The sequence below is a fragment of the Cavia porcellus genome, unplaced genomic scaffold (assembly GCF_034190915.1).
Source record: "Cavia porcellus strain 051 isolate PalLab524CR breed Dunkin Hartley unplaced genomic scaffold, mCavPor4.1 scaffold_17, whole genome shotgun sequence".
NCBI lineage: Eukaryota > Metazoa > Chordata > Mammalia > Rodentia > Caviidae > Cavia > Cavia porcellus.
Window position 1 is genome coordinate 46,947,952 of NW_026947500.1, and position 25,718 is coordinate 46,973,669.

Here is a 25,718-nt window from a genome sequence, read left to right on the forward strand (position 1 = left end):
ATGGCAGAGCGACATTCTTTAGTACATTGCTCAAAAATGAGCTGCTTAATGAGCAGTATGGCTGTCTCAGCGTCCCCAAAAATTCTCCCTGCCGCCTCCATCATGTGGGCCACAAAATCTGAAAAAGGCTCACTCGGGCCCTGCAAAATTTTTGTCAAGTGGCCTGAGACTTCTCCCCTAGCCGAGACCCGTTTCCATGCTTGTATGGCTATTCTATTTATCTGTGCATACACCTCTTGCGGGAATATCAGCTGGTTATTGAGATACTGCCCTTGTCCTAATAACATATCCACATCCCAGGCGGCCTGATTGTTCCGGGCATTAGCTTGGGCCTGTTCTGTGGCAAGTTCAACATTCCAAGCTTTCCAATCAAGATATTGGCCCGGGCTGAGCACCGCCTTGCACAAACTGGCCCAATCAGCAGGTGTCATGGCATTTCCTGCCAGGGCTTCTACTAGGGACAGGGTATATGCCCCGTTAACACCGTACATGGTGCTGGCCTCCTTAAGGTGCTTTATCACTTTTATATCTACAGGCAGGTGGGCTCTGTTTCCCTGAGCATCTACAGCAACCGGAAAAGCATGGAGAAAACGGCCCAGGCCTCCTGGGTCCTCTCTTTTGACTTGATGCCATAGGTCTTCCTGGAATGTCCCAGAGGACGCCTGGACCCGTTGCGGGCAGCTACATAGCTGATGGCAGGGTCTCGGGTAAACATGATAATCTGGTGGGTAGGGAGGCAGAGCCGTAGGTCTTATACGGGGCGGCCCTAGGATCCCATACTCGCTTTCATTGACCCATTTACTCTGAGAAATCATGTGTTGCAGCTCATTTATGGCCTCAGAGTAGGGCCCTCTTGACTGCATGTGTGTGACTTCCCCTCTTTCGGTGGTGTCTACATCCATTACCCATGTTAATCAGAATTTCAAGAGTTTCTTTTTATTTTTATTTTTGTTTCCTTTTTCCTTTATTTTTTTTTATAACAGGGACAGCTTAGTCCCCGCGCCCCTTTACGGCGCCCCTAAAACTGGCCTCTTTATGGCCCCTGGAACTCTCTTTACGAATTCCTCAATCCGGCCTCTCTATGGCCCCCGGAACCCTCTTTACGAATTCCTCAATCCGGCCTCTCTATGGCCCCCGGAACCCTCTTTACGAATTCCTCAATCCGGCCTCTCTATGGCCCCCGGAACCCTCTTTACGAATTCCTCAATCCGGCCTCTTTACGGCCCCCGGAACTCTCTTTACGAGCTCCTCAATCCGGCCTCTTTACGGCCCCCGGAACTCTCTTTACGAGCTCCTCAATCCTTGCGATGCATCCACCCAAGGTTGCCCGATAGCCCCCGCTATCCGGCCCAGCAGCACTCGCTGCCTGTTGAACAGTTTAACCTGTCAGCCCCCCGCCCGCCGAGTAGCCCCCGCCATCGGCGCTTGACGGTTTTACCTGTAGCGGACAAAGAGGTTGGTTCCCTGTACTGTCGGAGAGAGGGTCTCAGCACTCCTCGTACTGTCAGAGAGAGGGTCTCGTTCCCCGTACGGGCCACCAGTTGACCGGCGCAGCTCCCCAATGAGACAGGAAACGCTTCAGGTGGGTAACAGGAACTGCCAACTTTATTGTTGCAGGTTCTGGCTTATATATCTGACTGTAGCCAATCAGGCTGCCACGAGGAGGAAGGGCTGGAATGAGACACGGGCTCTGGCTAATATGCCCAGCTGTGGTGAATACGAAGTGAGTACGGGGTGACTAATTTGGAGAGGGACGTAGCGCATTGCGGAAGCCAGCGTGGTCCTTAGTCCCGGGTGGGGTATGGTATGTTGAGCACCTGCGCCCAACAATAATCACCATCCCAGAAATCCAACACAAGAATAGATTATTAAAAGCTGTCAGAGAGAAAAGACAGATCACTTACAAAGGAAAACCTATCAGAATCACAGCAGACTTCTCAGCACAAACAATAAAGTCAAGAAGAGCATGGAGTGAAGTATTCCAGATCCAAAAGCAAAATGATTTCCAACCTACACTTATGTATCCTGCAAAACTATCATTCAAAATTGATGGTGAAATACGATACTTCCATGACAAAGAACAGCTGAAGAACTTCATGAACACCAAACCAACCCTGCAAAAAATATTGAAAGACAGTTTAGATACACTAAGGAAAAAACCACTAAGCAAAGCAGATAATTAAACACAACAGAAAGATAAAGATGCAACAGCAGAGAGATAACATGTCAAAAATAAACCAGCATTTAACAGTAATAACCATTAATGTAAATGGTCTCAATGCACCAATCAAAAGAAACAGACTAGCAGAATGGATCAAGAAACAAAATCCAACCATATGCTGTTTACAGGAAACACATCTAACCCAGAAGGATACTCACAGACTGAAAGTCAAAGGATGGGAAACAATACTTCATGCAGCAGGAATCCAAAAAAAAAGCAGGAGTAGCCATTCTGTTTGTAGACAACATGAACATTAAACCAACAATAACCATAAAGGACAAAGAAGGTTACTACATACTCGTTAGTGGAAAACTCCAAGAGGAAGAGATAACTATCTCAAATATATATGCACCAAACTCCAGAGCACCCAATTATATAAAACAATTATTAACAGAAATGAAAACTCAAATTATCAGTAACACAATTGTAACAGGAGACCTTAATATGCCATTGATACCAAAGGACAGATCAATCAGACAGAAAATGAGTAAAGAAATAACAGAACTGAATCACATCTGGGAACAAATGCATTTGATAGACATATACAGAATGTTCCACCCAACAACACCAGAATACACATTCTTCTCAGCAGTACATGGATCATTCTCTAAAATAGTCCATATATTAGCTCACAGAACATATTTAAACAAATGCGAAAGAGTTGAAATCATCCCTTGCACGTTATTGGATCAATATACGTAAATCAATAAATGTAATCCACCATATAAATAAAGCCAAAAGTAAGAATCACATGATCATTTCTATAGATGTAGAAAAAGCCTTTGATAAGGTCCAACATTTATTCATGATAAGAACTTTACGGAAAATTAGAATAGATGGTCTTTACCTCAATATAATAAAGTCCATTTATGACAAACCAACAGCCAGCATCATACTAAATGGACAAAAATTGAAAGCCTTTACTTTAAAATCAAGCATAAGACAAGGATGTCCTTTATCACCACTCCTATTTAATATAGTCCTGGAAGTACTAGCAAGAGCAATTAGGCAAGAGAGAGAAATGAAAGGGGTAAAGATAGGAAAGGAAGAAGTTAAATTATCATTGTTTGCAGATGACACGATACTCTACATAGAAGACCCCCTAAACTCCATTGGAAGACTCTTAGATATAATAAATAAATACAGTAATGTGGCTGGATACAAAATCAATACTCAGAAATCAATAGCATTCCTATACATGAACAACAAAATCACAGAGCAGGAAATAAGAGAAACTACACTCTTCACATTAGCAAGCAAAAAAATGAAATATTTAGGAATTACTCTTACGAAAGAAGTGAAAGACCTATACAGTGAAAATTATAATACACTGAAAAAAGAAAATGAAGATGATCTCAGAAAATGGAAAGACATTCCCTGCTCATGGATAGGAAGAAAAAACATTGTGAAAATGGCCATTCTCCCAAAACTGTTATACAGATTCAATACAATCCCAAGAAAAATACCATCAACATACCTTATAGATCTAGAGAAATCACTCCTAAAATTCATCTGGAACCAGAAGAGACCTAGAATAGCAAATGCAATTCTAAGCAGCAAAGGCAAAGCAGGAGGCATCACAATCCCTGACTTGAAGTTATACTACAAAGCAACAGTAGTAAAATCAACATGGTATTGGAATCAAAACACAGCCAAAGATCAATGGAATAGATTAGAAGATACAACCACAACTACCAACACACTCAACCACCTTATCTTTGATAAAGCGGCCAAGCAGGTTCACTGGAAGAACGACAGTCTCTTTAATAAATGGTGCTGGGAAAACTGGCTCTCCATTTGCCAAAAACTAAAGCTAGACCCATGTCTATCACCATGTACTAAATTAAAATCTAAATGGGTCAAAGATCTAAATATTAAAACAGAAACACTAAATCTATTGGAAGACAAACTGGGTAGAAACCTTGAAGACATAGGAGTAGGTAGAGAATTCATGAACAGGACTCAAACCACACGGGAAATACTTCCCAGAATCAATAACTGGGACCACTTCTTATTAAAAAGTTTCTGCATGTCAAAAGAAATCTCCAGCATAGAGAAAAGAAAACCCGCAAGCTGGGAAAAGGTTTTAGTGAACTCTCTCTCAGACAAGGAACACTTGTCTAAAACATATAAAGAATTTAAAAAACTCAGACCCCCAAAATTCAAAGATCCAATCCAAAAATGGGCATCTGAGATGAATATGCACTTTTCAGATGAAGAAATGCAAATGGCAAATAAATACATGAAAAAATGTTCATTATCATCGGTCGTTAGAGAAATGCAAATTAAAACCACACTGAGATTCCATCTCACTCGTGAAAGAATGGCCAGGATCAAGAAAACCAACAACAACAAATGCTGGAGAGGCTGTAGGGAAAAAGGAACTCTCCTACACTGTTGGTGGGAGTGTAGACTGGTACAACCTTTGTAGAGGTCAGTCTGGAGATTTCTCAAAAAACTGGGACTGGAAGTCCCATTTATTCCAGCTATTCCACTTCTAGGCATATTCCCGGAAGAACTGAAAGCATCATACCACAGTGATATATGTGCACCTATGTTTATAGCAGCACAATTTGTAATTACCAGATCTTGGAAACAACACAAGTGTCCATGAACTGAGGAATGGATAAAAAAGTCATGGTATTTCTATACAATGGAGTATTACTCAGCTATAAAGAAGGATAACATTGAGATATTTATCAATAAATGGGCGCAGCTTGACACCATACTCATAAGTGAAATAAAATAATCTCACATGTGTGAATACTGAATAGTTTCCCTAATGTAAGTAATGATTCAAATATATAAAAATATGTGGTAATCATGATTCCCCATTGTGTGGCCTTGAAGCCTTATAAAGTGTTCACTTATTAATTGGAAAGGTTTTATTCTGGGCTTCTTGATATGGAAATATTTGTGGCTATAGTATATGAAGTTTTATTCAAATATTTCAAGGAAAAATACAGACACTATGGTAACTACTATTAAGTCAGGTTATTTGGTGGTGAAGCACTAGGTTGCTGAAACAGTCATGCTTTGACCTGTATTGTTATATTGTTATGTCCTCTTTTATCTCAATCTCTCCCTTATTCATTAAAAAATTATTTAGTTATTTTCATGCTTTCTTTTAATTAAGGGGAAAATTTTTAAAAATTAGCAGGATATATAATAGTAACATTTTTTGATTTCCTATGAACTTGTTTTGAAGTCCTGTAATACTCCCACTATCTTGTTTTGACTGATTAGACTCTGTTCCATTCTGTATGATAGTATCAAGTTTGAGGATATAGGCCACTACTTTTAAGGCAATAAGATTCACTAAGATGCCCATTCTGCTTTGACTATTTTCTCCTTTGGAATTCCTGTAATGTTTACAATGCTTAAGTTTTATTGGTCTTGTTCTCTACTGTTTTGTTTACCTTTATAATACCTAATGAGATAGACAATTCTTTTTAAGGAAATGAGACATTATGGTAACCATTGTTGATAACCTTGTACTCTGTTTTTACATCATGTGCTATATCTATCCTTGGTTTTGACTGACAGCTTTGTTTTGCCATATCTGACATTATTCTCTCCCCCCAAAAATGTAATAAGAACTAAGGAGTAATAAAACCCAAAATGTGTAAATTTTGTTGTAAAAAAGAGAAGGGAAAAAAGTGCTCTAAGGGATACAACAGCAAGTGTGTTTAGGGGTGTTAAATAGCTGACCATATTAATGTTTTTGGTTGGATCATTGAACACAACTGTTTGCAGCTTCACTGTTTGAATGTCCACTTTATATGCTTTGATACTGTGACTTGAGCAACTATCTCTAAGATGATAATATGTAATCTATTACCTGGTGATCTCTTACTGGTTTTTTTTTTTTTTTGGTAGTTCTGTATTACTTGTACCCTTACACTGCTTTGTTTTGTTTTGTTTTTTCTCTTTTTCCTTTTAAATAAAATTTTTTAAAAAGTTGAGGCTGTGGCATAGCTATTGTTGGGGGATTTTATCCAGAATCAAGAGCAAAGAGCCCAGCAGGATAATTTAAAATACTGTGCATCTGGCGAGAAGGAAAACAACAGAGCTGGGCCTGGTGGCTGATGCCTGTAATCCCAGCACCTTGGAAGCTGAGGCAGGACAATCATTGTGAGTTCGAGACCAGTCTGGTCTATCAAGTGAGCTCAGGGCCAGCCTGAACTGCAGTGAGACCTGTCTCAAAAAGACAAAAAAAAAAAAAAAAAGAAAAAGAAAAAGAAGGAAAACAACAGTAAAGCCTTAGAATGTAAAGATAGAACAGAGACTTTGATTGCTGAGAAGAAACAAGTAGATAAGAAAGATGGCCATGGGGTATCCCTGGAAGCAGTGGATCTCCACCCTTTGCAGCCTCAAAACTGAAAAAGCAAAAGAATTTGCTCAAAGGGAAAAGCTGCAGAGCACCATGATCCAGAATGGTGTCAGAGGCCACATGAGGTTCCAAAAGAGCAGCAGCCACATGAGGTTCCAGAATGGCAGCAATATAGAGAAGCTTTTCTTCAAAATCAGGTTCACATAGCCCAGCAATCCAGGCAACTGACCCCTACAGCCAAGAGAGAGAAAAGCCTGGCTACTACTCCAGCTGGCAGCAAACCTTGGTGGCATCCACATGGTGCTGATTTTAGGTGCAGGGAAATGCACAAATTCTGAGGTTAAGAAAGCTTCCACCTTGATTGCAAAGGGCCTGGGAGGCCAAGAAGTGTGCCCCTAAGAAGACAATTTGTAAAGATGTAAAGGTGAAGCCAAAGGTACAATGAAGACCCCAGAAGTGAGGAAAAGCGAGGTATGTGGGTCATCCGAGAAAAGCTGCAAAAAGTGAACAGAGAGGGTTCAAGATAGAAGCTGTGAAATCCCTGAGAGTGCCATGGAGGCTGGAATCACCCAAGCATTTTAGAGCTTGCAACCAGATTGCTTCAAATGCTGAGCATGGACTTAATGTTCATCCTGATGGATGTTGGACTTGCTTTGTTTCCAATGCTTTATATTCCCATTTGCAAGTTTTAGAATTGTAATGTTTATCTTCTGCCTTTGCAATTCAAAAATGTTTAACCTTGTTTCATTTGTACCAGTGGTTATAGTTAAGAGTTTGCTATAAACATGAGAGGAGACTTGGGACTTGGACTTCTCAGCAATGCTGAAGATGTTAGGAGTTTGGCAACTTTTGGAGATAGACCAAAGGTTTTTTGTATAAAGGATGTGCACGAGTCCTTAGGGGCCAAGAGTGGAATGTCATGGTTATGTTGGTGGCCCACAAGCCTCATGCCTTTGTATTATGCATTTGCAATTGGTTCATTGCCTACCACTTGGATTGGGGGTGTGAGTGCTACACTGGCCTAGGGGTGGAGCCAGGATGTGATGTAATGTCAGGAAAAAGGTGTGTCTCACTCTCTTGCTAGTTTCTACCTTGCTGCTTACAACCTCTGTGCACTGTGCAAAAATATATAAAAGTACTCAATGTCCTTGGTCATTTTAGATCTGCAAGTGAAAGTAATACCCCAGAATAAATGGTTAGCATCAAGAAATTAATCAATAACAAATGCTGCAGGATCTGGGCGGGGTGGTGCTGGTAAGGAACAGTTTTCCACTGTTGGTGGGAGTGTAGATTGGTACAACCACTGTGTAAATCTGTATAGAAATTCCTCAAAAGCCTAGGATTATAATTCCATTCACAGCAACTATTCACCTTCTGGGAATAATAATTGAAAACATCATGCCACAGCAATATATGTGCATTTATATTTGTAGCCGCATGATTAGCAGTAGCCAAATCTTGGAAACAACTGAAATCACTTGAGGAATGGATAAAAATGATGTGTCATCTTTATACAATGTAATACTATTCAGATGTAAAAAAGATAAAGTCAAAGTTATTTATAAATGGGCACAACTAGAAAATATTCTCATAAGTAAAGTCAATCAGACTTGCATGTGTAAACACCATTTTGTCTCACTAGCGTAAAAAACTGAAAGACTAAATATGATCTGAATTTTCCACTAGATTCGGTAAAAGAGAAACAGACTGATCAAAGTGAAATTATATTGTTTGATAAATCTTGCATACCTGCATCTGGTAACCTGAGAAACTATTTTGAAGATAACAATACACAATATAACAACCATTGCTACATTCCTATCACCTTGCTTTAAAATCCTATTTCACTTTTTTTGTCATTTTGCTTTTATTGTTGTTGTTATTTGATTGTCTGGTAGTTGTTGATTTTTCTTTTTATCTTTAAATAAATAGATAAATAAACAAATTTTTTGTCTAAAACATCAACATGCCTCATTGCAGCACGCAGGTGAGAACTGTCTCCTCCCTGCACTTGTGGCTGGAATGGGGACTTGAGTAAGAGCTTGTGAGATTACAGCACTGAGACATGTGGTAACATCACAGATGAGGATATGTGACTCTTAAATAATATACTCTCCTGCAGTAAATGGGCCAGCCTTCCATCCATCAAGCTATCCATCGCATTGATAAATGGAGAGCCTCTCTGCCTGATGAGTGGTGTTCTGTTTGTCCTGATGACCAATGTCTGAAAAGATTTTTCTGTTGTACTGTACCATGCCCCCCACTCACCTCCCTTATTGACAGCAATAAAAGCTATGAGCTCTTGTAGCCGTGGTTCTTTTTTCCACAGAGAGCACTGGAGCATCCCAGACCTCCTCAAGTGCAGAATATTGTCTTTGTCTTTCTTTTGCACTCAAGTGCCATGTTGCCAGATGAAAATGTGAAGCCTCTGCAGGTGTTTTAGTATAGCATAATTTACAAAATTTTTATACAGTTTTAATTCAATCCCAGTGAAAGCACCACTAGCATGCTTCACATAACTAGTGAAAACATTCATAGCCTTCATTTGGTACCAGGAGAGATCTAGAAAACAAGACACAATTCCAGACAAAAAAAAGACAAGGCAGGGTCCATCACAATCCCTGACTTAAAATCATACTACATATTTTGAAAATAGCACGGCACTGGCAAACATAACACACGTAAGTGTCAATGAAATAGTTTGGGAGATGCAGAAACAATGTCAAACACACTTGGGCTTGATAAAGAGACCAAATATTTTCAATGAAATCAATAAAAACGCTTTAAGAAATGATGCTATAAACATTGGCTTTCCACATGCCCAAAACTAAAGCTAGACACATGTCTATCAGTATATATTAAACTAAAAACAAAATGAAACTTTGATCTAAACATTAAAATAAAAGCACTAACCCTGCTGCAAGAGAGAATAGGTAGAATTCTTATAGTCATGTGTGTAAGTAAGGCTTTTATGAAATATAAAACCCCTGATTGTTTTATAATCATAAATGTTGGAGTGGCATTTGTTGCAGTTACAGAAATGGATCATCACATTATACTAAGCCAAGGACTTAGCACAATGTAAAGAATTAAAAATATTAGGAAGAAGCTGCAATGTACACTCCATTAATGTATTATCATTGTGTATTGATCTTGAAGTGTCTATAGATTCAGTGCAATTACTGGTTCCTGAGGCAATAGGAAAGGTTTGTGGCTTGGAGATTTATGTTGGCACATAAAACTAGTGCTCAGACAAGCATGGGAACTATGAAGAAGATGGTGTAACTGCAATGATCCCTGGCTGTACGGGACTATCATAGGGAATATATGAAGGACTAGTGCATATTCTTCATGAGGGTGAACTCTCAGAACATTTCAGAAACACATTACATTGAGCCCACAGGTGCAAGCCTTCTGCATCATCCCAAGTGATCTCTGAGTAAAGATCTCTGAGTAAAGAACCTGTTGATATAAGTGTGGAAGAAAATTGGAATAAAAAGAGGCCCTTGGGATCTTATAAGTGCTCTTGGTTGAAATCTTCATGGCTGGAGGTGGAAAAGCAGATCTTTAGATATTTTGCAAGTTTCACCTGGACACCAGATCACAGATGCAGAGCTTCAGGGCAAAATGATGGAAAGTTCCTCCAGAGATATGAAGGAGGCTTGGCTGAAAGAACTCAGGAGTATTAAATACATACACTCCAGTTTAGTTTAAAAACTCACATAGATACTTATATTCATATATACTTACATACATATATTTCATATTTACCAGCGTGACACTGGAATTTCCAGCTGCACTCTGACTTCATTCTTATAGAGGCTCAGAAGATGCTGCCTTTGAGTATCACCTGCCTTCTCCTGCAGCTGCTACCCTTGGTGTGCACTTGGGGCAATGGCTACTGCCTTCGCAGGAAGAGCACCAGCGTGCACAAGGATGGAGATGTGGTGATTGGCGGCTTCTTTTCACTCTGCACCGGTGCAGAATTCACTGGCACCACTAATATAAAGCCCATCAAGGACTTCATTATCCTGCAGTAAGTGCATTATTCTATTACTCTTTTTCCTTTTCATTATCATAAGGAACAATGCCTAGATGCTGAACCATGGATATCTCACAGGCTCTGCCTCCTTAACCAGTCTTTCCCCCACACACCACTGATGAACAGTTCGTACTTTACCATTTTGTGTTTCCATTTTCATTTTAGCAAGTTTGAAAAGAGAATAATAATTTCTTGGTGTTTGTGTTCCTCTTCCAGTATTAGAACTTAAGGGAGACACCATCTTCAATCATATTGTCGTATGTGTGCACCACCTTACAGCCTGGCAATGCAGCTGTAAAGTGATATTCATTACAAATTCAATCCAGACCATTGTACCCAATGCAATACAATGCAGATAAAGTAAACTCTCAGGTTCATAAAGTCCAATGTCTTATATATTTTCTTATTTATGAATAAATTTTTTGTCTTTTTTTTATCAGTGCCAGGGATCAAACTCCCGTCCGCACACTTGCAAAAAATCCTCGTTGTGTTGGCAGATTCTCGCTGTGGATATCTGAATGTTTTCTAATACTCTCAATATCACACTTTCATACTGCATGCCTCCTGGAGGTGCACATCAAGCTAGATAGAGAGGGGATTTTTCTATGATTTTTAATCACCTAAGTTGTTTCTTATTCATGTACGCATTTTCTGTGTTCAGGTATCACTGCATGAGTTCCTATGCTGAAGTTATCATTTTAAAAAAAGCATTTTACAGAGTCAGAAAATCCCAGAAAGTTACTTATGCTCTTGGAGAAAAGAAAGTACCATTACACGACTGCTCATGTCTTTGATCATTATTGTTGTCCTCAGTAGCTGCTCATGTTTCCAGCAGGGATGGCGTGGGTGGAAATCACAGCATCTTCCTGCCACAGAAGTTGCTACTTCCTATCACATATTCCTTGTCAAATGCAAAACATTACTTCTAAATTTTTCTAGTTAGACACTTCTCTGATGTTTATATACTTTTCATGAAAGGATTCATTATGTTGTCAAGGTTTGTCGTCATTTTCTTGGTGGAACCCACCTTCTAACTTCAGGCTCTCACATGACTATGAGAGAAATTATGTTCCACTACAACCTAACGATTCTCCCCACAGTTTTCACAATTTTTTTAATACTATTGATCAATCCATTTAATGTAAAACTTTTGATATTGATGATTTCTGTTTATTATTTTTATGTCTAGTTGCAGGACTTTAAGTCTATTGGGTCAGTTAGTCAGGATAATCTGGTCTGAATTTCCTGAAATCGGTTCCAGGAAAAAGCTTACTAATGGCATTTCTTGAAAATGGGAACAAATTTTTATATAGTCAGGTAATGAGAGGCAGTGTCCTGATCACTGCAATCAGAGTTACCCTTTCATAAGAGGGTTGTGGGGTGGTTTCTAAGCCTTGCATATGTAATGGGGGTTTATTGCTGAAATACAGGAAGCAGTCAGGATGCAGCACTGCTGAGAGACAGTGTGCAGTCAGGATGGTTCTGGCTAACCCACTCTGAAAGGATTCCAGCAGGAGGAAGCCCAGGGTAATCAGACAAAATCTGAGGACAGTAAAGGAAAAGCAACCTGTGAGATGCAAAGTGTGATGACTAGATTTTGGTATATTTCAAACGTGTTGGAGAGAGTTTATTTTTCTCCCAGAAATCACAGGAAAGGCTTTTTGCTACTTATTTTCTCTTATGCTTACTCTCATGGCTCAGGCAATCTCTGTGTGCTAACTGAACTTTCCCAAACCCATGCACACTGTACAGTATCTGTAAAGAACATCCTTTAAATTTCACAAGCTTTTTATGCCATGATTCACTGATTATCTAGGGAGAAATAACTTTAGAGCTACCCTGGAATATTTAAACATCTCCTAAGGTAAGAAGAACAGGAAAAACTGTGGAAGACAAAAAGTACACATATAAAATTTATGTATTTGTCTATACAAAAATGTTACATAGCAAAATATAATTAAATTACATTATGAAAAATTAACAATAAAATAAAATGAGAGTCTCAATAAGGGATACACTGTGTATCATTATCTCCACAATATTTACTTCAAATGAAGCTTTTCTCTTACAAATAAGAAACCAGATGTTAACACAGAAACTGCTTTTCAATAAATTGAGAGAAATTAATCATACATGATATATCTAAATTTTAAAAACTATTCTTCACAATGTATTTTCCTTACATAACAAAATGAGGGTTAGTTATTCATCACAGCCAATCCAACAATTTTTTTACTTTTTTACTTTTTTTGATGACTGCTTTTTCTAGATTAAGATGGAAAGTTAGTGTTGTTTCAATTTGCATTTTTCTGTTGCCCAGTGAACAGATTTTCATGTGCTATTCAACGGTGATGTCTTCTCTTTTTTCTGAGAATTGCTTGCTCATTTGACTTGTCCATTCCAATGAATACTTAAGCTGATGAGAAAATATATGTAGTTTAGCAGGTATTTAGTTGACTTATACATGACAACATGAAGATGAAGGATGCAGTTGATGGGTGTTTAGCCTAGCAGCATGAGTGCTTGCCTGCCAAGTGTGAGGTCATAAGTTTGATCCCTGGTGCCTGAGAGAGAGAGAGAGAGAGAGAGAGAGAGAGACAGACAGACAGAGAGACAGAGAGAGAAACAGAGAGACAGAGAGACAGAGAATGAATGCAATTTACTTAAGGAGAATTCAGTAGAATAAAAAAATAGGTACACATGAATACACAATAAAGAAAACAAAGTCAAAATAATATGAAAATAGCAAGATATACTGTGTTTAAAAGCAGTGTATTAAATTATCACAAAACTGCATATATAATACATTTCTTACTTGAATACATATTGTGTAATTTGATGGAAAAATACAAGTTATTAACTTTTTTGATAAAAAAAAATGTGTAAACGAAACTAAATATAAATGGCTCAGTAACAAGGTAAGGCGATAATTACAAAAACATTGTCAAGATAGTCACAGTTGGAAGAAACCTATAGTAGCCTTATTAATTTTAAATTAACTCAAAAGACCATCAGCCACCCCACTGTATGTGTACTCCTGGCTTGCTGGGATAAATTTATTTAGATTTGGGCTCTATTTGCCACCTTTGTCTATATATCAGTGACAGCAGAGACATGCCCAGAAGTGCACATTTTTTTCCTGTTGTTGCTCATATTTTTCCCCAGATATACTATTATTCTTTTTGTATGAATGTGAAAATTGTTTCTAGTTTTGTTGTTGTTATTTTTCTACTCTTGTTTCTGTTTCTTCCTTTTTTGCTTGCTCCCGAGTACTTTATTGCATTTCTCAAAGATTGTGTAATCTTCCTTTGTACTTTAGACTTGCTTACACTAATTTTCTTATTTTTTATTTATGTATTTTTCCCAACTCATTTCATATTTTATCCACTGAGGGTAAAATTACCATACTATACTATTACTATGTATACTTTGGTGGTTTGTTTTAAATTTTATTATGTAAATACAATCGTTCATATGATTAAAGATGTCGATTTTATAGTTACCACTCTTTGTCTTTTACTGAGTTGTGTTTCATGGCAGTATATTATTGAGGTTACATAGTTATTCTACTTGGTTGTTCTCTTTTGTATATCAAAACTGTGACTTTTGAGAGTCATAAACAATACTGTAGGCCAATGCTAAATGATCTAAATAGGATAGGGCAAATATACAGTGCCTTTTCTCCCCAAATAAATTGACAGGAAAGGGTCCTTCAAGAGACTGAAAATCCAAAAGTTAACTGCACGTAGAAGACGTCTCTTAAAAGAAGTCGTTTTCTGGTGGTTCTCAATAACTGGCAATAAGTCTGTCTACAATAAGCAATTTACCACATAAATGGAAAAATTAAGCTTAGGAATATATAAATTAGAAGAACAGAAGCAAGATGCAACCACAGACTTCCAGATCATTAAAGGAAAACCCAGGTGAGAATGTGATGGAACAATATAAAAGATATCCCAGGGGCTGGGGATTTAGCTCAGTGGCACAAGCGCCTGCCTTGCAAGTGTGTGGTCATGAGTTCAAACCACGGTACTAAGAAAAAGACAAAAAAAAAAAAGATATCCCAACTGGCCTCATTGAAATGGCAACAGTAGCAGTAACAAAGCAGATGTATGAGGTTTCAGAGAAAAACAAATTAGAAATAATTTCTCAGATAACTGAAGAGATGTTTACCATAATAAAAGATACAGTTAATGATTCTAGAGCACATACAGGTAGATGACCTGCCTTGACAAGGCAATTATTTACCTGCACACCTTTCCCCATCAGAAGGAAGGTTTACTTTCCTCAGGTAACCAGCATAGGCAGAGAGAAACAGTTATGTCCCTGCATGCCTGCTGCCTTCAAAGGGCTTGATTCTTTGGTAGCCAGTAAGGTTAGGGAGAATCAGCCAGACTGAGTGCTGCATCAGAAGGCTTGCTTCCCCTGAATAACCAGTCTAAGTAGGGAGAAACAACCACAATCCCTGTGTATGCTACAATCTGGAAACTTACTTCCCTCAAGTAACTAACATTGGCAAGGAGAAACATTCAGGTATACCCCATGTGCCTGTGGGCCACTGGACCTACATGGCCTCAGAGAACCACACAAAAATGCCTCTGTGCAACTGCAAGCATCAGAAGAGACCCCATGTAGCCACACAGGCTAACAAATAAAGCAGACACATCACCATGTAACCATGGCCATTGGTGAAATGTAAGTGCAACCACACAGGTCTGTTTAGGTTGACCTCACACCTGCCTCACTGGGAACCTGGATTAGACCAATTTCCCTGCACTGCAGAAGGGCAGCCAACATGGCAAGTTCCTGGAAGCCAGATTTCTTTTGAGAAACCCAGAGAAATTTCTGGTTTTTTCTTTTTTAAAAATTTTATTTAAGTAGAAAAAGAACAGAAAAGGGGTACAAGGTATACAGAATTTCAAAACAATAAACAAAAGGAAATCACTAGTTAATAGATTACATATTGTCATCTTAGAAATAGTTATTCAAGTTACAAAATTAAATCATATAAGGTGGATATTCAAACAATGAGACTGCAAACAGTTCTTTTCAATGATCCAACAAAAACTGAGTAATATGATTATCTATCTTATACGCTTAAATATAGATGCATTATATCCTTTAGAGTACTTTCTTTTCCTCTCTTTTTTACAATGACAATTACACATTTTGGGTATTATTACTCACACAGCTCATTACTTTTTTTGAAGAGAATAAAACCAAATGTGACATAACAAAACAGAGTCAGTCAAATCAAAAGGATGGACATAGTACATAACATAAAAACAGAATACAAGATGATCAACAATGGTTACCATAATGCATCTTGCTATCTTAAAAAGAATTGCCTATATCGTCAGTTACAATAAAATTGAACAAAACAGTAAAGAAAAAAAAACAATAAAACCAAGGCATTGGATACATTACAGGACTTCAAAAGAAGATAATAGTCAAACCAGAATGGGCATCATAGTGAATCTTATTGTCTTCACAGTTGTTGCCTATACTCTCGAACTTGGTACTATAGAGCAAAACAGAATAGAGTAAAATCAGTCAAAACAAGATGGTGAGAGCAATATAGGGTTTCAAATCAAGTTAATAGGAAATCAAAGTGGGTTACTATAATATATGCTGCTATTTTTATTTTCCCTTAATTAAAAAGACAAAAATAAAAAATAAACAATTAAAAAAAGAGATTGATATAAAAGAGGGCATAACAACAAAGTAGCACCCATCGGAACATAACCATTTAAGCAAATTAGTGTTTCACCACAAGATATCCTGGCATAAAAGTAATTACCATAATGTTTCTTTCCTTGAAATCTTTGAGTATAACTTCATATACTGTAGCATCAAACATATCAAGACAATGTAAAACCATTCAAGCAATTGACAGTATTACGGGATATTTAGACCTGACTTACAGAAAGTGAACAATGGTCTCTGTATTATCTCCTTGTCTATAAAAGTTTTTGTTTATATTATCACATATAATAAAATCCAACAAGACACAACATGTTAAGACTGATGGAGACAGAAGAACAAAAGCTTGATGGGAATTCAAAACAAGATGATATTAAATCAGCACTAGCTATTATGATGTCTTGTTTTCTCCAAAATAGCTGTTCCTAGCATCCAACCTTCCCTGCCTCATTTCTGTTGAGTTATTTTCTGTCATTAAGAAAAAGTTGTCAAAGTTGTCAATTTGTCCTCTTCATTTTGCTTTCTGCTCCATTCATTGTGGTCTCTCTGCCATTGTTTCTGGAATCTTGGTATTTTTGTCATTTAGAATGTCCTGCAGTATTCTCTGTACAGTAGAATTGGTGGTTGCAAATTCCCCTAGTTCCTCTTTATCCTGGAAGCACCTTGTTTCTCCATTAATTTCTAGGGAGAGTTGTGCAGGACATATCAATCTTGGCTGGGGGTTATTTGTCTTTCAAAGCTTGAATTATTTCACCCCATGCTCTGCATGATTTGATGGTTTGTGCTGAGAAGTCTGCTGTAATTCTGATGGGTGTTCCCTTTGTGAGTGACTTGTTTCTTGTTTCTGACAGCTTTTAATATTCTGTTCTTATATTGGATTTCTGGAATTGTGATCATTATATGCCTGACTAGTTCTGTTTTGCTTGTAGGTGGCTGAGGTCCTGTATGCCTGATAGATCTGAGTATCTTTAACTTTTCCCATATTAGGGAAGTTCTCCTTGAATATTTCTGTTAATAGCCTTTGTAGCTCATTTGTTTGTATCCTTGCTTCTTCCTTTACATTCTTAATTCTTAAGTTATAGATCCTCTTATCATCTTCTAGCCTTTGTATTGTTAGAGCTTGTTTCCTTGTTATTTCTAAGAAGTTTTCCTTCCATGTTCCCACATTACAAATCTGTCCTCCAGTTCAGATAATCAGCCCTTAGTTTCTTTCAACGTGTTATGCTAGCTTTCAATAGAGTTTTTAGTTTCCTGATAATCTCTTTGAACCTGCTTAATGTATTCTATGTTTTCTCTATTTTCTCCATCAAACAATTCTCCCCTTTTTTTCTGTTCTTCCATTCCACCTTCTGATTTTTCTTGGGAGGTGCTTAGCATTTCTGTACCTATTCTACTTATATCTTGCTTTACTTGGTTAAATACTTCACTTTTGAACTCATCCAAGAGGTCCTGGAGATATCGTTTTATGTCTATTGGTGCCATGCCTGATATTGCATATTTTCTGTCCTCATTCTCCTTTAAATTTACCTTTCCTGGATCAGTGTTCTCAGGATTGGGGTCTGACAACTCTTTCTTGTTGCTCCCTCTTTCCATACTTTTTGTTCCTCCTATACAAGAATATACAGGAGGCCCCGTTTCTTTCTTTGTTGATTACAGTTTGTTTGAATCGTGCTGGCTAGGTGTTCCTGCCCACTGCCGTGTACTAGGGAGACACAGACTGGGCAGCCTCTGCTTGGCCTGCCCCTCCAGGTCAGTCAACCTGCTGAAGGCTTCACTACATTAGGGTGCACTGCCTGGCACAGGGACCTCTTTTGGGCTAGCCTGCTGGGTCTTATTGGCATCACCCTGGTCAACCACTCTCCACCAATCCCACTTGAGAGGGGAATATGTTCCTGAAGTCACTGCAGCATGCTGTTCCAGCTAGTCTGCCATGTCCTAGAATGTCCTCTGTTGGTGCCTCCTAATCTATGGAAGGGTCCCCATTCCTCCCACTCACTGCAGGTCGATGCAGGGCTCCACAACAGCACTGCTCTCAATTCAGTTCACCAATTCCCACTCTCAGAGCTTTCGTGTCTCTATCGTTGCTGTGTTGATCCAGATGCAGCAGTGGCAACAGAAAACTCAAGCCATGGTTTCCAGAGGTGTGGGTTCCAGCTTTTGCACTGAGACATTAGCTGTTCCAGTTGTTGCACTGGGATTGCACTTCCAGTTTGTTTCTCTCAGCTTAGTTCACTCCTGGGGCAGCAGGATATATCTCCCCATGGTTAGGACTTCCCACACCGCTGCATTCCTGGAATCTAAGCTGGCTATTTCAGAGAGCCTCCATAGCTGCTGTTATCTATCTGCCATGTTCTCCCAGAAGTCCACTCAGGGATGACATGAGCAAAAAAAGATGAGGGAGCAAAAGAACATCTCAGACTTCCATCCCACAAGAACCAGTCTGGGAGACAGAGACTTGGGAAAAAATGGAATTCATATACCTGAAATCTTCAAGATGATAGCAACTTCAGTAAAGAAACAATTTCATGAGTTTACAAAAGTAACAAAATTGGAAATATTTCATGAAAAGAAATCACAAATATAATGAAAGAACATACTGAAAGAAGAAATAAATAAAAAAGAAGAGCATAAGAATGTAATGGAAACCTTGAATGGACAACATATGAAGAAATTTCAATGTGTGAAAGACAGTCAAAGAGATATCCAGGAAAATGAAAACTCTATGGAAAGTTGACAAAACTGCATGAAAGGGATGCAAGATAAACATTCACACTTGAGGACAATATTGCAGCTAGTGACCATGAAAGAATAGATACCTTGAAAATAACAAGGAACTAGGAAATAACAATTCTTTCACTACAAGAATATGAAAAGAAAGATACTCTAAGAGTGATAGGTTCACCCAAAAAAGCAGCAGGCAACACAAATCATATAAATCACACAAATGACGTACAAGTAGTTGCAAGGAATTTCCCAAGCATGAGAAAAGGAACTCACAGGCAGATCAATGAGGCATGTAGCACTCCAATTCACCATCGCAAATAAATCTACACTCAGACGTATAATAATCAAAGTCCCAGAAGTTCAGTACAAAAATAGAATACTAAAGAATAGAATATTAATATCAGTACAAAAATAGAATAGAATATTAAAGAGAACAGAAATGTTTCCCCTATAAAGCAAAACCAGTCAGAATCATGGCAGACATGTCAACATAAACCCTTAAGTCAAGAAGAGCTTGGAACGAAGTGTCTCAAATCCTGAAAAAAAAAAAAAACATCTTCCAACTCAGATTGATGTGCCCTGCAAAACTATCTTTCAAAATTGATGGAAAAATAAGATACTTCCATTGCAAAGAACAACTGAAGGAATTTGTTACCATGCAACCAACCCTACAAAGAGCACTGAAAGACATTCTAGAGATATAAAAATGACCACAATTCCAGGAAGAGCAGACGGGGATGATCAAACAGGGCAAGTAATTGAATGAAGGGGAAAACTGGGGGTCCAACAGCAGGAGAATGGGATGGCAGAGTTGAGACAATCCATTCTGGTTGTGACCATTAATGTACACTGCCTCAATTCACCAATAAAAAGAAATACAGAAAGAGTTGACCAAGAAACATGATCCATCAATATGATCCATTCAAGAAATGCATTTAACTCAAACAGAAGTTCACAGACTTAAAACTGAAGGGGAGAAAACAGTGTTCCATGCAACAGGAAACCAGAAAAACAAGGGTAGCTTGCCCATAAAACACAGAATGGATATAAAAGATATAACGTAATATTTTCATACAATGGAAAGCTACTTAGCTATAAAGAAGGATAATCACAAGGCTATTGTAGTTAAATGGATGCAACCTGAGATCATGTTTATGGGTGAACTCATATGAGTAAACATTTTATTATGTCCCAGCATAAAAAACTGAAATAGTGGGATCCAAAATGTACAGCAGAGAGTATGAAATTGATGGGCAGGAAACATCTAAAAAGGGAAAATAATAACCACTGTTAACTTCCTGTTATCTTGCTTTGAATTTCTGTATTGTTTTGATAGTTTTGTTAAGTGTGGTTTTATTCTGTCTTATTCTCTTTGATTTTACTCTGTCTGATGGTATGGGCAGCTGTTTGGAAGAAAACGGAATGTATTATGCTAGCCATTGCTGATTTGCTATTGTCTTGTTTTGAAGCCCTGTAATGCTTTCATTTTTTGTTTCAATTGCTCTTGTTTTGTTTGATTCTATTATGTTTGATGGTATGGACAGGCATTTTGAAGATCACAAGAGACATTATGGTACCCATCTTTGATTTTGTTTTGCAGTCCGGTATTACTTTCATTGTTCTGTTCAGATTACCTTTATTCTGTTTTGTTTTTTTGATGTTATTCTCATATAAATAAGTAAATAAATCTCTAAAGGAGCTTAGAAAAGTGATTCAAACAATGAGTACCTAGTGTGGGCAAAAATGGAATCCATGAAACAGAAAGAGGTATCTAGGAGAGTAAAATCCTATTGAAAATATACACATGATCAACCAAAGTGATCACAGAATACCAGATCTAGAATACAAATTAGAAATTAGTAATCATGAAATTAAAGATTTTTTTTAAAAAAGCAAAGAACTATAAATGAATTAAACAACTGTTAGATGATTCACAGAAGTAAGACATTGGTATGACTTGGAGTCTGTAAAGAAGCAGGTGATCATGTAAATCACACAAAAAACCTGTACAGTAATGGAAATAAAAAGGCAAAACTGTAATTTACTGGAGACTCTGTTTAGAGGACACTGAAAAATGTGAAGAACATAGGGGCCATGTGGTAATAGGCGACGGATTGATAAGATCTCAAGAGAAGACAGAAAATAAGGGGCACAAGAGATCAACACAGCTGCTGAGAGAATTTTTTGCATTAAAATTAACTTACATGAGCCAGGGATTTACTCAGTGGCATCAGTGCCTACCTGGCAAGTGTGAGGGCATAAGTTGGATCCTCAGTACAAAAAAAAACCTAAATTTATATTTTTGAAGTGAAAATAGATAATAAAGTTAAAACCATACCACTTTAGGTTTCTTAGTTTTTCTAAGTGTTTTTGCTGGAGTCAGTCTCATTCTCCTTACAAATGTCTATGTCTTTTTTTTTATTTTATTTAAGGAGAAAAAAAAGCAGAGAAAGGGTACATGTTATACAGATTCACAGAAAAAAATAAACAGTAGGAAATCACTAGTTAATGGATTACATATTGTCATCTTAGAAATAATTGTTCAAGTCACAAAATTAAAGCTTGTAAAGTGGACATTCCAACAGTGAGACTGCAAACAGTTCTGTTCAATGATCCAACAAACCTCAGTGATATCATTATCTATCTTATACACTTAAATATACATGGAGTTATATCGTTTAGAGCACTTTCTTTTCCTCTCTTTTGTAAATGACAATTACACATTTTGGGTTTTGTTGCTCCCACAGTTCTTATTACTTTTTTGGAAGGGAGTAGAACCAAATGTGACATAACAGAACAGAGTCAATCAAATCAAAAGGGTGGACATAATAGATAATGTAAAAGCGTAATACAAGGTGATCAACAATGGTTACCATAATGCCTCCCGCTATCTCTAATAGAATTGCCTATATCAACAGTTATAATAAAATTGAACAAAACAGTAAAAGAACAAAACTTACAAAACCAAAACATTGGAGACATTATAGGTCTTCAAAAGTAGATAATAGTCAACGAGAATGGGCGTCATAATGAGTCTCACTATCTTCACAGCTGTTGCCTAAACTTTCAAACCTGGTACTATCAAGCAAAACAGAATAGGGGGACATCAGTCAAAAACAAGATGGTGAGAGTAATACAGGGCTTTAAATCAAGATAATGGAAAGTCAAAGTGGGTTACTATAATATATCCTGCTATTTTTTATTTATTTTTCCCTTAATTAAAAGGACAAAAATAAAAAAGTAAATAATGAGGAGGAGATTGAGATAAAAGAGGGCATAACAATAAAACAGCGCAGATCAAAACATAACCCTTTAAGCAGAATAGTGTTTCACCACAAGATAATCCTGACATAAAAGTAGTTACCATATTGTCTCTTTCCTTGAAATCTTTGAGTATAACTTCGTATATTGTAGCATCAAATATATCAAAACAATGTAAAACCATTTAAGAAAATGACAGCACTACAGGGTATTTAGAATCAACTAACAGAAAATGAACAATGTTTTCTGTATAATCTCCTTGTCTTTAAAAGTTTTTGCTTATACTACCATACATAATAAAATCCAATAAGATACAACCTGTTTAGACCAATGGAGACAGAAGAACAAAAGCTTGAAGAGACTTCAAAACAAGATGATACTAAATCAGTATTACCTATTAAGATGTCATTTTCTCCAAAATTGCTGTTCCTATCATCCAATCTTCTCTGCCTCAATTCTGTTGAGCTCTTTTTCTGTCATTAGTTCTCAGTTTATCTTCTTCATTCTGTTTTCTGCTCCATTCATCAAACGTCTATGTCTTTTGAAGAGTCTTCCTCTTTAGAAGCTCTGAAGATGAAATGAATGTTCTGAACTTCAGTGGTGGCAGAACCAGGTTCTTGTTAACCATAAACTCCTCATGCATATCATACCTCTCTATGCCTAAGACACTTTGCCAGCGCTACTGTGCCTTCTCAGTGGTATTTCAACTTCATCTTAATCACAGTTCTGTAATATTATGCTCTTGCTGATATATTATTATGTGGCATTTTATTAGTGCTTCATACAACAAAATATTTACAAAATCCACCCCAAGTGCAGTGTCCTTTTCAAATTTTCCCACTTATGTTTCATAAAGAAATCATTTATTCTCTATGAATATAGTAACTAGAAAGAGCTTCCCACAATGTAAGTTTTTACTTGCTTCAGTATTAAGGCCTTATACGTACCAACTCTTCCAGAAATCGGTTATAAATTCTGGGTGTTCTTCTTCACATAGAAAACTATTTTATCTCACATGGATGCGTATAAATGTACCATCAACTCCATATATAAAAGAAAATGTACTTCTGTGTTGCAGTTGTTCACCTAAGCAGTTAAGGAGTCTCTCATGGCTGTCATATGCATTGAAGTTGTATTAATATATCCTCAAAGGACAGCAGTAGGTAATAGTTTCTCTCTGGTGTACAGTAAGGGTGTAAAAACTCAGCCAGGAAAACTTCATGCACATAAACTAATTTCAACAGCAGTTATCTCTCTAAAATAAATTTTCTCTGACCATCACATTCAGCTTTAGGGTCTAAGAATATGAATTGGGGGAAGGAGCAAACTTTCAACTCAAAAATGATGTTGCACTGCATTGGAATGCAATCAGAGGTTAAGTCTTTTCCTAACTACTTCTGTCTTCTCCCGACAGGATTATGCCCCTCAACTACCAGACTGCTCTCTCTTTCATTTTTGCCATAGAAGAGATCAACAGGAATCCTCATCTTTTACCAAATATATCTCTGGGATATGAGTTTCATAATTTACTTCCCTCTTATTGGAGGTTATTGGAGAGTTTCTTCATTTTGCACACGGGGCAAAATGAAATGCCCAATTATACCTGTGGAAAAGAGAGTAAGTCTGTAGCCTTACTAACAGGAACATCGTGGGCAACTTCTACTCAAATAGGACCATTGCTGGAACTTTACAAGTTTCCACAGGTGAGGGTGTGTGTGTGACAGAAATTGATAAAATCATATCATAATTCTCTTGTTTCTCAGGTTCTTAAGGAAGGTGAATGGAGGAACTGAGCTTGAGAATCACTCAAATTGCATAGTGTCAGTGAGTAATCATATGCTGAGATTTTCAGGCTACACCTGACTGTCTCCAGCAGTAAGGACGGAGAGACGAAAGCAAAGAACTTTCCTGGATCTCTGGGTCACTTCGCTTGTTTTAAAAAATAAGGATCTTAGGGGATACCACAGAAGAAAAGAATGTACATTTCCTTATAAAGTTCGCTCTAGTCACTTAATAGTCTTCAGTACCAAGACTGGTTGACATCAACTCTCATCAAATGTCTTCCAATTTTCTTTCTGCTTTTAGCTTTCCTTTGGCTCTTTTGATCCTATGTTCAGTGACAATGGCCACTTAACATCTGTCTATCAGGTGGCAGCAAAGGACACATCTCTGGTTCATGGCATGGTCTCCTTGATGCTTCATTTCAGCTGGACCTGGGTGGGAATAATCGTTGCTGAAGGTCATAAAGGCTTGCAATTTGTCTCAGATATCAGAGGAGAGGCAGAGAAAAGCAGAGTCTGCATAGCATTTGTGAAAATGATCTCAAGTTCTTATGCATCCTATTTCTTCCATATAGAGAAAAATATCATAGCCCAGGAAGCATCACCAGTAAATGTGGTTATCATTTATTATGATACAGACAGTCTAAATCATGTAAACTACTATATACAGTTGCATTTAGTGACTTGGAAAGTCTGGGTGACAAATTCACAATGGCATGCTGATGTGGCTGGGAGAAACTTCATTCTTGATACATTCCATGGGCTTCTGATTTTTTCACATCACCATGAGAAGATTTCTGGTTTTAAGGACTTTATCCAGAAAGCCACCCCATCCAAATATCCAGAAGACACTTTTCTCAGTCTGTTTTGGTTCCAGAATTTCCATTGCTCATTGTCTGAATCCGACTGTTCCCTGAAGAACTGTACACCGAATGCCTCTCTGGCTTGGCTTCCTGAGAATATTTTTGACCCAGTCATGAGTGACTGGAGCTACAACATATACAATGCTGTGTATGCAGTGGCCTATGCCCTGCAGGAGATGTTTCTTCAACAAATTCAAATGCCCCCAATGGAAGATGAAGGGATGTTTTACCCTTGGCAGGTAATGTATTGCTATTGGATAGCAGGTCCAATTATCACAGTCATTTTTAAGGTGTTTTACAAGTGCTAAGCAAGCAGGCAAAATCTTGTTTCAAAAATTCAAGAGATTATGCACTGGTTTCACTGTTGAGGTAAATTTTGAGCTTCAAATGAATAAACAGCACTCCTTTTTTAAAAAAAGATGTCAGTGTTCTTCCATGACATTTTCAATAAAATTTAACCTTTATTATAGTTTTTAAAAGTACAATCTATTTAAACTTTTTTACTAAAATAGTGTTAGAAGTGGTACTAAATAGATTATCATTTTTACACATTTTAATTGTACAAATGCTTGAGTATTTATAACTTAATTATGAAGGCAGATGCTGTGGGGATAGAAAGTGGGCTTGGAAATGTTTGATATCTTTGTACACCATCTATTTAGATGGACCTGGTAAGAATATTATGTCTCAAAGCTATCATTTAGGAATATTGTGGTATTTTTGCATTTCACACACTGGTTTACCTGGTGACTATTTTAAAGTCTAAATATGAAGTGATGAATAAAGACTT

The 25,718-nt window shown here is 37.5% G+C and overlaps 1 protein-coding gene across 1 annotated transcript in view; it reads left to right on the top strand.

Annotated features, from left to right (window-relative positions):
• Positions 1-1,035: 1,035 nt before the first annotated feature.
• Positions 1,036-25,718, top strand: part of LOC134471104 (vomeronasal type-2 receptor 116-like) — a 36,466-nt gene continuing 11,783 nt past the window's right edge. Inside the window, exons 1-4 of the mRNA XM_063229070.1 lie at positions 1,036-1,396; positions 10,374-10,590; positions 23,699-23,987; positions 24,370-25,167. Coding sequence (XP_063085140.1) covers positions 1,036-1,396; positions 10,374-10,590; positions 23,699-23,987; positions 24,370-25,167 — 1,665 coding nt within the window. The remainder of the gene's footprint in view (positions 1,397-10,373; positions 10,591-23,698; positions 23,988-24,369; positions 25,168-25,718) is intronic.